General features: G+C 39.4%; 1 protein-coding gene across 1 annotated transcript in view; it reads left to right on the top strand.

The window, feature by feature from the left end:
• Window positions 1-12,606, top strand: part of CRISPLD1 (cysteine rich secretory protein LCCL domain containing 1) — a 30,557-nt gene extending 17,951 nt beyond the window's left edge. The window contains exons 6-15 of the mRNA XM_077932905.1: window positions 790-890; window positions 2,287-2,439; window positions 2,537-2,597; window positions 2,701-2,767; window positions 3,588-3,718; window positions 4,951-4,994; window positions 5,088-5,160; window positions 5,855-5,930; window positions 8,630-8,760; window positions 10,422-12,606. Coding sequence (XP_077789031.1) covers window positions 790-890; window positions 2,287-2,439; window positions 2,537-2,597; window positions 2,701-2,767; window positions 3,588-3,718; window positions 4,951-4,994; window positions 5,088-5,160; window positions 5,855-5,930; window positions 8,630-8,760; window positions 10,422-10,473 — 889 coding nt within the window. The 3' untranslated portion in view covers window positions 10,474-12,606. The remainder of the gene's footprint in view (window positions 1-789; window positions 891-2,286; window positions 2,440-2,536; window positions 2,598-2,700; window positions 2,768-3,587; window positions 3,719-4,950; window positions 4,995-5,087; window positions 5,161-5,854; window positions 5,931-8,629; window positions 8,761-10,421) is intronic.
• Window positions 12,607-13,250: the final 644 nt, after the last annotated feature.

The following is a 13,250-nucleotide window of genomic DNA, read 5'->3' as shown; positions in this document are numbered from 1 at the left end:
ACAAGGGCCATTGGCACTCACATAGGCAGAATCAACCCCACTATTGTGAGTCCCCAATGATCCTTCCAAGCAAGGGTTTGAGTCTCCCTTGTGTGGCTCATGATCAGCATTTCAGAGCACAGCACACACAAAGAGAAGGAAAAAGATACCACACAACGCTGTACCCACATAGCTTTCTGGGCAGGAAGCCTGCATAAAACACATACAAAGAGCATGTACCCCAATGTATCCTCTCTTCTGTTCTCATTAGGAAAAATAAAAAATACCCCTCAGTTTGGCCAATTATCAACCTCAGCCCTCATTTGTGAAATCAAGCAATTTCCTCTGTAGCTTTGGCTCTACCAGCAGGAAGGATAATCTTCTGAGCATGTTTCTGGGGATTAGCTATATATGTTGCAGCTATAGATCACGTTGTCCTACTTACCAAATGCATTAATTGTGCCTGTAGCTCAATAAAATACTATATCAAAAGCTTATTAAGGCCCGAGAATACATGTCTCTGCCCTCCCTGCCCCCCAGGCCATTTAGGGTAATGCTTTGGAAGCAAATCTACCATTCATGGCATGTCGCCATAGCTATAGCTGTGCCACTCTTATGGCACCATCTAGGAGGTATGACTTCTGCCCCCTAAAAAGCAGTCCAGGTGAACCAACCACCCCAGTTGGGTGAGAGGAAGTTTCACAGTCACAAATGCTTGTGTCCTTATTAGGTCAGTGATAGACCTTTTAAACTGTGCAAAACAAAATATTTATCATGAATATATTTCACTAAATAGCATTTCTCCCCTAGGGGTAATTGGTGGGGGCATGCGCCATACAAGCATGGTCGCCCATGTTCTGCATGTCCACCTAGTTTTGGAGGAGGCTGTAGAGAAAATCTTTGTTATAAAGGTGTGTATTCAGCAAATTAAATTGTATCTGCTGCCACTTTTCTTGGTTTCTAAGGGAAAGGGAAGGGATCATTTGATTCCATGGGAATTCTTTGTGTTGGTCAAAGGCTTATTTGTATTTTTTACTCCACATGAAGTGACTTTGATGGTCAGAAAAACATAATGAATATTTGGCTTTAACAATTTGTACCAAAAAGCTTTTGCAAATCGACACCTATATCATTTCATCTTTTAAGAAAAACCAAAAATCATGTAATGAATTCATTAACAGTGCAATCCTATATATGTCTATTCAGAAGTGAATCCTACTGGGCTTACTTTCAAGTCAGCAAACATTGGATTGCAGCCTAAATTTATCCTAATTCAGAACCTTCTGAACACAACAGAAGGCATTTTCACACTTTCTATCTGGGGATAAAATGTAGCATACAGTGGTACCTTGGTTTGCATACGTCTTGGTTTGCATACCTTTTGGATTACAAACACGTGGGTGTTCCGGTTTGCAACCTGTTTTTGGATTACAACCCATTTTTTTTGGATTACGAAACAACTTTTTTTGAAGGCCCTATTGGAGAAAGTGTGCCTTGGGTTACAACCTGTTTTGGTTGTACAACAGACCTCCGGAACAGATTATGGTTGTAAACCAAGGTACCACTGTAATTGGAGTGCTGACCAACATGTACTTATTAGAATATGAGTAAAGAACTTCCCTGCGTAGAACTGTACTTGAATAGAACTTTCTCTGTGTAATCTGGAACGTTGCCTTTGCAAGCTTCCCGAGTCCATAGAGCAGGCATGGGGAAGCTATAGCTCTCCAGATGTATTTGGACAACAATTCCCATCATACCTGGCCATTGGCCGTGGTCAATGGAAGTTGGAGTCCAACAACATCTAAAGGGCCATAGGCTCTCTACCCCTCACTAATATAAACTGGCTCTCTACAGACATTATAATGAGCCACGTGTATTGAGGAAAAGCCTGTACCTGTGATGCTGCCTCTTCAACGCATCTTCATTATCTCCAGATTGAAGAGGATAATATCTCATTATGTCAGCAGCTTTGCATCCTAATACATTTACTTTTGTTTGTAACCGTAACTTAGTGACACGATAGTAAAAACAATTACCACAAGCCAGCCAGTATTAAACATTTTCAAGTCCCATTAATTGTAGTGAGAGATATTTACTCCCAGCAGGGCCTGGAGGTTCTAAGTACTAAGCTGCATTTGTATGCACACAAGCTCCATACAGTGGGACTTACTTCCAAGTAGACCTCCATCAGATGGCTTTGGCTTCCTCGTGGCTAGTTACAAGACATACTTGCTATTCCATTTCTGATTCACAGGAATTGACTGTTGTTTAAAAAATGGCATTTGTTCCATTTGTTTGCTATAACAGAAGGTTCAGAAAGACGTTACTCTCCAGAGATGGAAACCAATGAGATTGAGCGGCAGCAGTCACATGTTCAGGATTCATCACAACATCGATTAAGGTCACACGCAGCATCTGATGATGGTGACAGAAATGAAGTCATAAGCAAACTACAAATGTGTAAGTCAATTTCATTTTTATCACCGGTTTCATTTTGTTGTTGGATTTTTCTAACACTGTGGGACACTGAAATAATAATGGCCACTTTCTCCCCCAGCTCAAATAGTTTCCTGTGAAGTACGGCTAAGGGACCAGTGCAAAGGAACCACTTGCAATAGGTAGGGCATCCTTCCAGTTTATCCAGATTCCATGGGATTACATGCATTTTTAAATTTTATTGTTTTTGCCATTATTCTCAGATCAAACTATTTCCGCCCCTAGGTATGAATGTCCTGCTGGCTGTTTGGACAGCAGTGCCAAAGTTGTTGGAAGTGTACATTATGACATGGTAAAAATATTATAATTAACACTCACTGTAGCACTATTTGATTACAGTGGTGCCTTGCGAGACGAAATTAATCCGTTCCGCGAGTCTCTTCGTCTTGCGGTTTTTTCGTCTTGCGAAGCATGGCTATTAGCGGCTTAGCGGCTTTAAGAAAAAGGAAACAAACTCGCAAGAACTCGCAAGACGAAGCAAGCCCATAGGGAAATTCGTCTTGCGAAGCACCTCAAAAAACGGAAAACTCTTTTGTCTAGCGAGTTTTTCGTCTTGCGAGTCATTCGTCTTGCGGGGCACCACTGTACATTGTTTTTATCTAGGAGGTTAGCTAATGCACATTATCATTGACAAAACATTATGTAAACAGAACTGAGTGAAAAGTAAGCTAAAATTGATAGAAATATCTGAAGATAACTGGTGAGATTTTACTCATTATCTCATTTTGAGTCGGAGATTTAGTTAGCACCTCAAGTAGAGAATTCACAAGTATAGTCAGACATACTGGGTTGTATCCAGTGTCTTTCATATTCAGAATAGACATGTTGAAATTGATTGACCTGATTAACTCAGGTCCATTGATTTCAATAGGGCTATTCTGAGTAGAACTTAGTTGGACACAACCTAATATATCTCGTATCATTTGCTAACTCATCTTTGATAGCATAAAACTGAAAATGACTAATAGATGACTGACTTGCAGTATACCAGAATATAAGAAAAACACAAGTTTGCTTTGAAATAGAGGTGCTCCTCCTTTTGGAAATGTCATGGGGGAAATAATTGTTCAGGTATGGATCTTAATTTCTGTTTCTGTGTTTTTCTATCGTAGCAATCAAGCATTTGCAGAGCTGCAATACATTATGGCATCCTAGATAACGATGGTGGCTGGGTTGATGTTACCAGGCAAGGAAGAAGAAATTATTTCATTAAATCCTATAGAAATGGAGTTCAGTCAATTGGGTGAGTAAAAATACAAATATTCAGTCACAAATGTGTAGGTAGATCTCAGGTTTTTAATATATTAGCATATAAGCATGGGACGTGGGTGGCGCTGTGGTCTAAACCACTGAGCCTCTTGGGCTTGCCGATCAGAAGGTCGGCGGTTCGAATCCCCGTGACGGGGTGAGCTCCCGTTGTTCAGTCCCAGCTCCTGCCAACCTAGCAGTTCAAAAGGATGCCCCAAAGTGTAAGTAGATAAATAGGTACCACTCCTGCGGGAAGGTAAATGGCGTTTCTGTGTGCTGCTCTGGTTTCACCAGAAGCGGCTTAGTCATGCTGGCCCAATGACCTGGAAGCTGTCTGCGGACAAACGCCAGCTCCCTCGGCTATAGAGTGAGATGAGTGCCGCAACGCCAGAGTTGTCCATGACTGGACCTAACGGTCAGGGGTATCTTTACCTTTACCTAAGCATATATATATATATATTTATTTCACAACATTTAAAAACTTGATTATAAAAGCAGCTTTTATAATCAAGTTTTTAAATGTTGTGAAATAAAATATATATCCTGAGCAGAGATTTTGTTTTACCATATAATACTTGTCACTGTTTACTGTTATGTTGTAAGATAACATAGTATCTGTGAACCTTGAATAGTAATCAGAAAATTACTTCAGTAGTTATCTCAGTCTTTCTGAAATCCTCTGGTCTTTTGAAGTAACCTGGCTGTCACTACATTCATCTCCCCAAAATTTCTGCATTATAATTTTTGCCATCTCTTGTTCCGTCAGTGGAACTTTAGGCTGAATCAACACAGTTAAGGATCCTCCAGCAGGTTTAAATCAATCACTTGACTTTGTGTTGGATGCTCTTAAATGTTTAGCACATAAATACATATTTATGCAGCCTCATTGAATTTATTTATTTATTTAGAGACCTAAAGCTGCATTCTTATTCAAGCTTGGGAATGAGATGCATTGAAGTTAATGAAATCTACTTCAGAGAAGACATGTATAACACTACACTATAAGTTAGAAAGATGCTTGCAGAGTGGATTTCTACACAGTTGTAGAAGTATTCAAACAACATATTTTTGTTCCATTTCCCCATTAATTTGTGCTCCTTTTGCTCAGTTATTAAAAATGTTTGTGGCAATTGTTTTATGATTTCATTGTACATCACTTTGGAGAGCATACATAAAGCAAATATATGGATATTGGTAATAATAGCTACGTTTCTGTTTTTATTGTAGCAAATACCAGTCTGCGAATTCCTTCACAGTCTCTAAAGTGCCAGGTTAGCATTAATTTATATAATACAGCATTACTCATTCATTAATGTATATGTTATCTATTAACATTTATTTGAGTATGCTTTTTAAAATTTCAGTGCAAGCTATCACTTGTGAAACAACTGTGGAACAATTATGCCCATTTTACAAGCCAGCCACACATTGCCCAAGGTAAGCTATTTAATTTTGTCTGTTGTTTAATTGCCATTCCTATCACAATGCAGGGGAAAGGCTATTACAAACCATATGGTGATGTTGAACTAGAAATATTAGAGTCATTAGACTTCCTTATATATTGAACTTCAGGCTGCTGACATTATACTGGACCTTACATACACTGAGGGTGCAGATGGGAGCCACTATGCCAATGCTGGAACAGGCATATTTATTTTCCTTCCCATTAAAGCATTTTTTTATGGGGAGAAATGGAAAGGGAAAAGGTGGGAAAACGGAAAAGGAGCCTGGCAGGGCTTTGGATTTGGCCATTTGCTCACCACAACCACTCTTATGTTGACTAAGTCAGATTGCTCTGTAGTTGATACATAGGTGGAACTCTCTGAGCCCCCATTCATAAAAATGAGCTTCTCTATTCACACAGCGAGTTCTGTGTGCACACTGAAGCATGTACAAGTACTATGAACTGAAGGCAAAGCCAGAATTGTTGGGAAATCCTCCTCAAGCAGTCCATAGTGTAAAAAGCCCATATGACCAAGAGAACAGGAAATATAATAGAACAAAGCAATGCATGAACATAAAACTGTTCCATTATGTGTGCTTTTCATTGGATGAAATGATCAAAAATTTGTCCTTAACATGTGAAAAGGTTATAATTGTCTATGTTTTTATTTTATTTTCTATTTTCAAGGCTCTATTGTCCTCACAATTGCATGCAGGCAAATCCACACTATGCTCGAGTGATAGGATCAAGAATTTATTCTGATGTAAGTAAGATAACATATTTCTAAATCTGGAGTGTAAAATAATTGCATTTATACAATTATTTATTATTTATTTATACTAGCCTAGCAGGTGGGAAATTGAATCATTAAAAATATGTGGCTTCATTTCCAGTTTAGATCCATTGATATATGTACATTGAGTCTCTGATTTAATTTTTTAGTTCAAACAGACACTATGTTTACAAAGCTGCTTGTTGTCTGTTTTATCCACTTGAACCAATTGTGAACCAGTATACAGTGGTACCTCAGGTTACATACACTTCAGGTTACATACGCTTCAGGTTACACACTCCGCTAACCCAGAAATAGTGCTTCAGGTTAAGAACTTTGCTTCAGGATGAGAACAGAAATCGTGCTCTGGCGGCACGGCGGCAGCAGGAGGCCCCATTAGCTAAAATGGTGCTTCAGGTTAAGAACAGTTTCAGGTTAAGAACGGACCTCCGGAACGAATTAAGTACTTAACCCGAAGTACCACTGTAGATACATACAGTTCAGATATATTCAGTTTCTTTCCAGTCACAGGATACTTTTACACATACCGTATGCATGTGGTAAACCCTAACAATTAAAACCTATTTCAGGATGCCACATGGCCGCAATACATATTTTGTGCTAGGAAAGATCTGAAATTGTCAAGAGGAATGTTGAACTGCAAACAGAAAGTAGACCACACAACACAAGCGGACTAAGAAAAGCCAAAGCAGGAAAGATTTCACTGACTGGCTGTTCTCCTCAGCTGACTGTGGCTCCATTCATACACTTACATGTCTCAGTTGCTGTTGGCATCCGTCTCCCTCAGGAGACAATGGGGGAGTGCGCCTTTGGGGGTAGAGCCAAACTATTGGAAGGTTACACCACCTGCTGTGGCTCTAGAGACTGAAGTGAAAAAGACATGTTTTGCTGCAGCCAGGGCAGATGAAGGTGTCCAGTTGTGCTGCTGCAGATGCACCATGGCGTTTCTTCTCTCTGCACTCCTCCCAGCCATCATTTCTGACCTTTAAAGCCCTAAGTGGCCTTGGTCCAGTATACCTGAAGAAGCATCTCCACCTCCATCGTTCTGCCCAGACACTGAGGTCCAGAGCCGAGGGCCTTCTGGTGGTTCCCTCGCTGCAAGAAGCCAAGTTACAGGGAACCAGGCAGAGGGCCTTCTCGGTAGTGGCACCCGCCCTGTAGAACACCCTCCCACTCGATGTCAAAGAAAAAAACAACTACCAGACTTTTAGAAGACACCTGAAGGCAGCCCTGTTTAGGGAAGCTTTTAATGTTTAATAGACTATTGTATTTTAATATTTTGTTGGAAGCCAGATTGGGCGGGGTATAAATAATAAATTATTATTATTATTATTATTATTATTATTATTATTATTATTATTATTATTATTATTCTACTCTGGTCATTGCTATGGATACACGACTTAACTGTCTGTCTCCAGGCACTGCAGTTGCCTGCAAGGGATTCGCACATGGTGGGGTTGATGTTACATGTCATGTTTGCAGACATCTTTGAACATAGAGTTGGCCTGGTGCCGTAAGCCAGCTCCCTGTAGAGAACGTCCTTGGGAAACTTCCCGTCTTCCATTCTGTGGACAAGACCAAGCCAGCATAGATGTCACTGGAACAGGAGTCTCAGTAGTGACTGGCTATATCATTACGCAGTACCCTCCAGATGTTTTGGATTACAGCTTCCATCAGCTCCAGCCAATATGATAGAAGTTGTAGACCAAACTATGCTGAGGGCATCATGTTGGGGAAGGAATGAGGCACAACCAGCAGTCTTATAAGCTAGAAATGGTTGCTGCCAAATTCATGTTTCCGTGGCTCACTTTTATTGCTTTTACCATCACTTGTTTGTTAGAAAATACTCTGGCAATATTGGTTTATTCAGTACTTGTCAAGTAATGATGAAAGCCAGAAATGTGATCATGCCCTTCTGCTGGTGACTGCAGTCGTGTACAATAGTATAGGGCGATTTCAACTATGCTGACAATCTGATTGCCATTTGAATTATACATACACATCTCTCCTCATATATTTGAGAGCACATTGATAACTTTCTACAGCAGAATAGGTAAAATTCCCAGGAATTCCATCTGTCATCAATAATAAATATCTATGTAAATAAAGGCTTGAAAGATCCTTTTATAAGTGTTTAACATGCCTTTGCAGACTGATTCTATGCTGTTGTAAGTATCTGGAATTTTGCTGAGTAGCGAAAGAAGAAAAATGATTAAGCAGCTCGGTATTCAGATTCGGTGACCTGTTAAATGCTGATGAATGCCAAAGGGTTCACAGCACAGCAATAAAGCAAGGCCTTGTAATACTATATGAAATGTTCATGCTAACTTTTAAAGTACTTTAGACAGTCTTATTTATGCATGGGGCTGTACTGCAACCCAGTAAGACTATGGCATATATATATATATATATATATATATATATATATATATATATAATTGCTTAGTAAAGTGTGTTAAATGCAGACTATGAGTTACCCAGTACCTTTCATAGTTACCAATGCATGGTCATTTCGTCTTTATTAAAACTACATTTCCCCCAAAGAAAATGATGGTGAATACCCTGGTGCTACATAAACCACAAGAGAGAGAGAGAGATAAAAGTTCCGTCACTTGATTTGCAATTTTTCATTTTTTTAAAAAACCCTTCTATTTTAATTTTCTTAGGCATCTAGTATCTGCCGGACAGCTATACATGCTGGAGTGATTCGGAATGAAGGAGGCTTTGTTGACGTTATGCCAGTGGATAAAAGAAGGATGTATACTGCTTCATTTCAAAATGGGATTTTTTCAGAAAGGTACAGAGTGTGACTTTGAAGACCAGTGTTTACTATCTATATGCACACACCTGCCATTCTTTGCAATCCTACGTTAATCCTGGAATAGTTGTGTTCTACTTAATGCTAATTAACCAGACGTGAGTTGTATAACAATGGCAATTGCCAGGGAGAAGCAGCTGCCTGTTTCCCGTAAGCTCAAATCATAACCCTAAAAGCTGCTTATGAATAAAAACAACTCTTTTGTTGTTGATCCAGTAGCAAATACCATAGTAGCTGATAAGAAAGTTGCATTGAGTTTCTTCAGGATTTTCAGGTTTGCTTCTGCCTAAGTATACATGTTTATATCCACAATTTATCAGCAAAATCCTGTCAACATTAAGCATGTGCAATCTCATTTAATTCAGTGAGTTGGCATTTAAAAGCAGAAGTGTTTCACTTTGTATTGTGCCCTAATTATTTAGTGTAGGTAGCTAGGTTTTCTTACACAGGAGGATTTCAACCTCCACCTCCCCAAATAGCTGTGTACTGTAAATAATCACTATATATATATATATATATGAGAGATATGCAAAGGTATAGAGAAGATATATTTGGTAGCATGGAGAAATAAACAAAAAAATAAGTTTTACTAAATTTGTAAAATTGCAAAAGAGCATGATAGAACTATCGCAATTCCCTAGTGCAGATGGCTTGAATGGTGGTGATGGTGGTTAGGATAGTGTGCAATTGCCTATCCATTGGATTTCATTGCTGGAGAGGAATCTACTGGTGGGGAGGTTCCGGCTCTGTGGGCAGAAGCCAGTGTGGTGTAGTGGTTAAGAGCGGTAGTCTCGTAATCTGGTGAACCGGGTTTGCATCCCCGCTCCTCCACATGCAACTGCTGAGTGACCTTGGGCTAGTCACACTTCTCTGAGGTTTCTCAGCCTCACTCACCTCACAGAGTGTTTGTCGTGGGGGAGGAAGGGAAAGGAGGTTGTTACCCTAAGGAGACTCCTTAGGGTAGTGATAAAGCAGGATATCAAATCCAAACTCCTCCTCCTGTAGGAAGCCCCTAAATGAGCTGGACCAGTGCCTTGTGGATTTCCCAAGGGATCCAATCTTTCTTTTCTCTGCTATGCCAGCCTTGTTTGGTAAATAGTAAATATAATGACAAAATCTGCAATCCCACCTTCCGCCCGGGCTGGCATGAGCTAGCTGGGCTCAGGATATGGCAAAGATCCATCCCTGGTGGCTTTCCAGCCTGAGGACATTAGGCCTACTTTGCCCATGTCATAAAATGTGTGTCAGGATTTCTGATCCTAGTAGTTGTTTTGATAGCGCTAAGCTATTGAATTGTATCATAATTTTACATGCTGTCAGGCATGGGTCTGTAATAACCTTGAACACAAGATTGACCTGGTGTGTGTGTGTGTGTGTGTGTTTTGCTGGAAGGGTTGCACTTATTGAGACCTAGATGTTTTACTTCAGCAGACAGTATTGAGCATTTGGAAGTACAGATGGATGTACAGATAGAAATTTCTGAATGTCAATTTGCACATCTGATGGTGGGAGGACCAGGGCTTCTGCAGATGGCTTAAATGTATGGGTAGATTTATCTCTAGAATAAGTGCTTGGTAAGATTGGGATCTTAAAACATAAACTAAGCTATATGAAATGTTACTACTTTTCCCCTTCTGTAGTTTACAGAATCCTCCAGGAGGCAAGGCATTCAGAGTGTTTGCTGTGGTTTGAAGGTAACAAGTAAACTGTAAAAACAAAAGCTAAATACAGTGCTTGGAAGAAGAGAAAGAAAATGCCATCTAATTTCCTTCCTCAAGTTTGTATAAAGATGTAATATTGCTGTACAGAATATATTTACTGTTTTCTGACTGAAAAGCAGTTTAACTGCATGTAAATCTTAATGGGGGAAAATCTGTAAAGTTAAACATGGGAAAATGCATATGAAAAACTATGATGATAAATAACTTGTTTTGAATCCTGTGTTAAATATTGCTATATTTTCTTAGCATTTATTCCTATGCAATTCGTTTGAAGCTCATAAATGTTCCACAATTTAAAAACAAAACAAAACTGAATACATTATTATTATTATGGTGTTTATTATTATTATGGTGTTTTATGTATGCCACTAACATTAACTGTAAAGGTATATCTATGATAGATCTTATATCCACTGTATATATCATTTTTCATTGCTTAAAATTGGAAAAAAAACTAATTCCCTAAAGCAAGCAGTGAACATATATTATTGCAGAAACACATGCAGTCAAAAGAATGAGATATTTTGCCATTTTTACACTTTTCTGTTTTGATCCAACTTTTTAAAATGCCAGTTAAAACGAATCCTGGTTGAGAGCAGTATATTTTTAAAAATATAATAACTGTCTTGTTTTTGTATCGTGTTGGTAATTCAATTTTTTTTTATTAAAAAAAGCAGGATCAGATGCCACCAGCTTGGTACAAGCAGTTGTTTACATAATGATATGTAAAAGTAGGGCAGCAGCAACATCAGGTCTGCATGAGTACACTGGCAGAGTCAATTTAGCACTCTCACAGGTGCACACAAGGACCTTTCACCTCTCTGTCACCCTGTCCCAGCCCCATAAGCATTGCCCCACAACTCCTATTAAAAACTAAGAGTTTTAAATCCTACAATCATGTCAAGGTGAGACTGACATTTGAGTAAACCCTTAGAACTGGGTTTAAGACAGACTATATACGGTACTTTTCCATGTATAGGACGCCCCCATGTAAAAGGCGTTCGCTTTTTGGGGGGACTCCATATAGATAAAATGGGGGGAGATTGCCCACAGTTGCTGAGCTTTTTTCGGTGGGGATTGCCCAGATTTGTAGAGCTTTTGTGGGGGGGAGGGTTTGCCGAAATTTCCTCACCCACAGGAACGCAACAGCCAATCGCATGCACATCAAGGACGCCACCAATCGTCTGCACGATCACTGAAAGCAAGCACCAATCGCCAGTCCAATTGCCGCAGCAGCCAATAGCCAGCAGACCTTGCAGCACCCACCAATCACCTGCAAAAATGCAGCAGACATTATCCTGCTTGCGGCAGCCACCAATTGCCCGTCACACCTCTCCACTATCCGTGTATTAGATGACCCCAAGTTTTTAGCATAATATTTTAATAAAATAACCTAGTCTTATACACAGAAAAATACCGTAGTTCATTTGGGCTCCAGTAAATCAGCTCCCAGAAATACAATAGACATAGAATCACAGAACCAAAAAGCTCTAAGGAAACACAAGTGTCACCCTTCTTGCAATCCCCTGCAATGCAGGAATCTTTTCACCCAACTTAGAGCTTTTTACCCAACCCTGAGATTAAGATGCTCTACCAAACTGAGCTCTCACTATGCACAAGGTTGTTTGTAAGACTGACACCCCATACTACATAAACTGTCCTGTATAGTACTGGTAAATGGTGAAACTGCAGAATAACGGAATTTGTAACATAGGCTCTAATACCTTTAATTTCTTCATCTGATGCATATTCCTGCAGGGCGGGACACAGTGCCAAAGATTACTATTACATTATTTCACCATTTCATTTGATCTCATTTATGGTAGATAGCATTACATCTGCCCTATTGTGGTATACTAGAGAAATTATATAATGGTGACATTATCAAGCTTTCTATGAAAAGTGTATTGTGTAAGACTGTAAAACTGATAAATAGTTTTTCCCCCTGTTATTTTTTTATCTTTATAGTTGTGGACTTTCTTTCGAAATGCCATTGGTAGCGATATTCTTCATACATGCATCACAGTATTATTTTGTTCAGCTACATGTACTACCTCATGTAGTTAGGCAAACTTTTTTTGAATAAAAAGTATACTAAATGAAATGACAGTAAAATTGTGGTTCTTTTTATAATGCTAAAGAAATATGTTTTTGGCATATCACATTTGCTCATTATAGAGATTAAAGCAGACCTAGGGTCTGTTTGAAAGAGTCCTCCATTTGAAGATCACCCTGTCAGAGTCTTCCTCGCTATGCTGAAATTATAGCGTTTCCATTTAGTTTAGAGTAAATATTTCTAAATCAGTACATATAAATTAGCACATGCAAATGTTTTTTGTGATGCATTTACCCTTTTTGCCTGATGCATATGTGACCACACCAAACAGTGCATATACTATGAATACAGGAAGTCTCAGATTCAGTCTTTAGTACCTCCAGTTAGAAGATCATGAGTAGGAAAGACCTCGGAACCTGAAACTCTGGTGTGCTCCTGCTATTCCAGGCAGACATTACCTGGCTGAACACATTAACACTGACTATAGAAGGTAGCTGTTCTTTCTTTTTTTTTCTTTTTACTTATTTTTAATAGGAATTAAAAATAAGCAAATCACTGGTTCCAAATACCATTCAGCCAAGAGCACACATGTGAAATTGCAAACATATTGCCAGCGGTGGAGGAAACCGACTGGGCACCTGGGGCGGCACGCCCAGGACTGGGAGGGGCGGGGCGAGGGCAGGGTGAGCCGC

This window comes from Podarcis muralis, chromosome 8, assembly GCF_964188315.1.
Source record: "Podarcis muralis chromosome 8, rPodMur119.hap1.1, whole genome shotgun sequence".
NCBI lineage: Eukaryota > Metazoa > Chordata > Lepidosauria > Squamata > Lacertidae > Podarcis > Podarcis muralis.
Note: the sequence above shows the minus strand (reverse complement) of the source record. Positions and strands in the feature narration are given on the sequence as shown.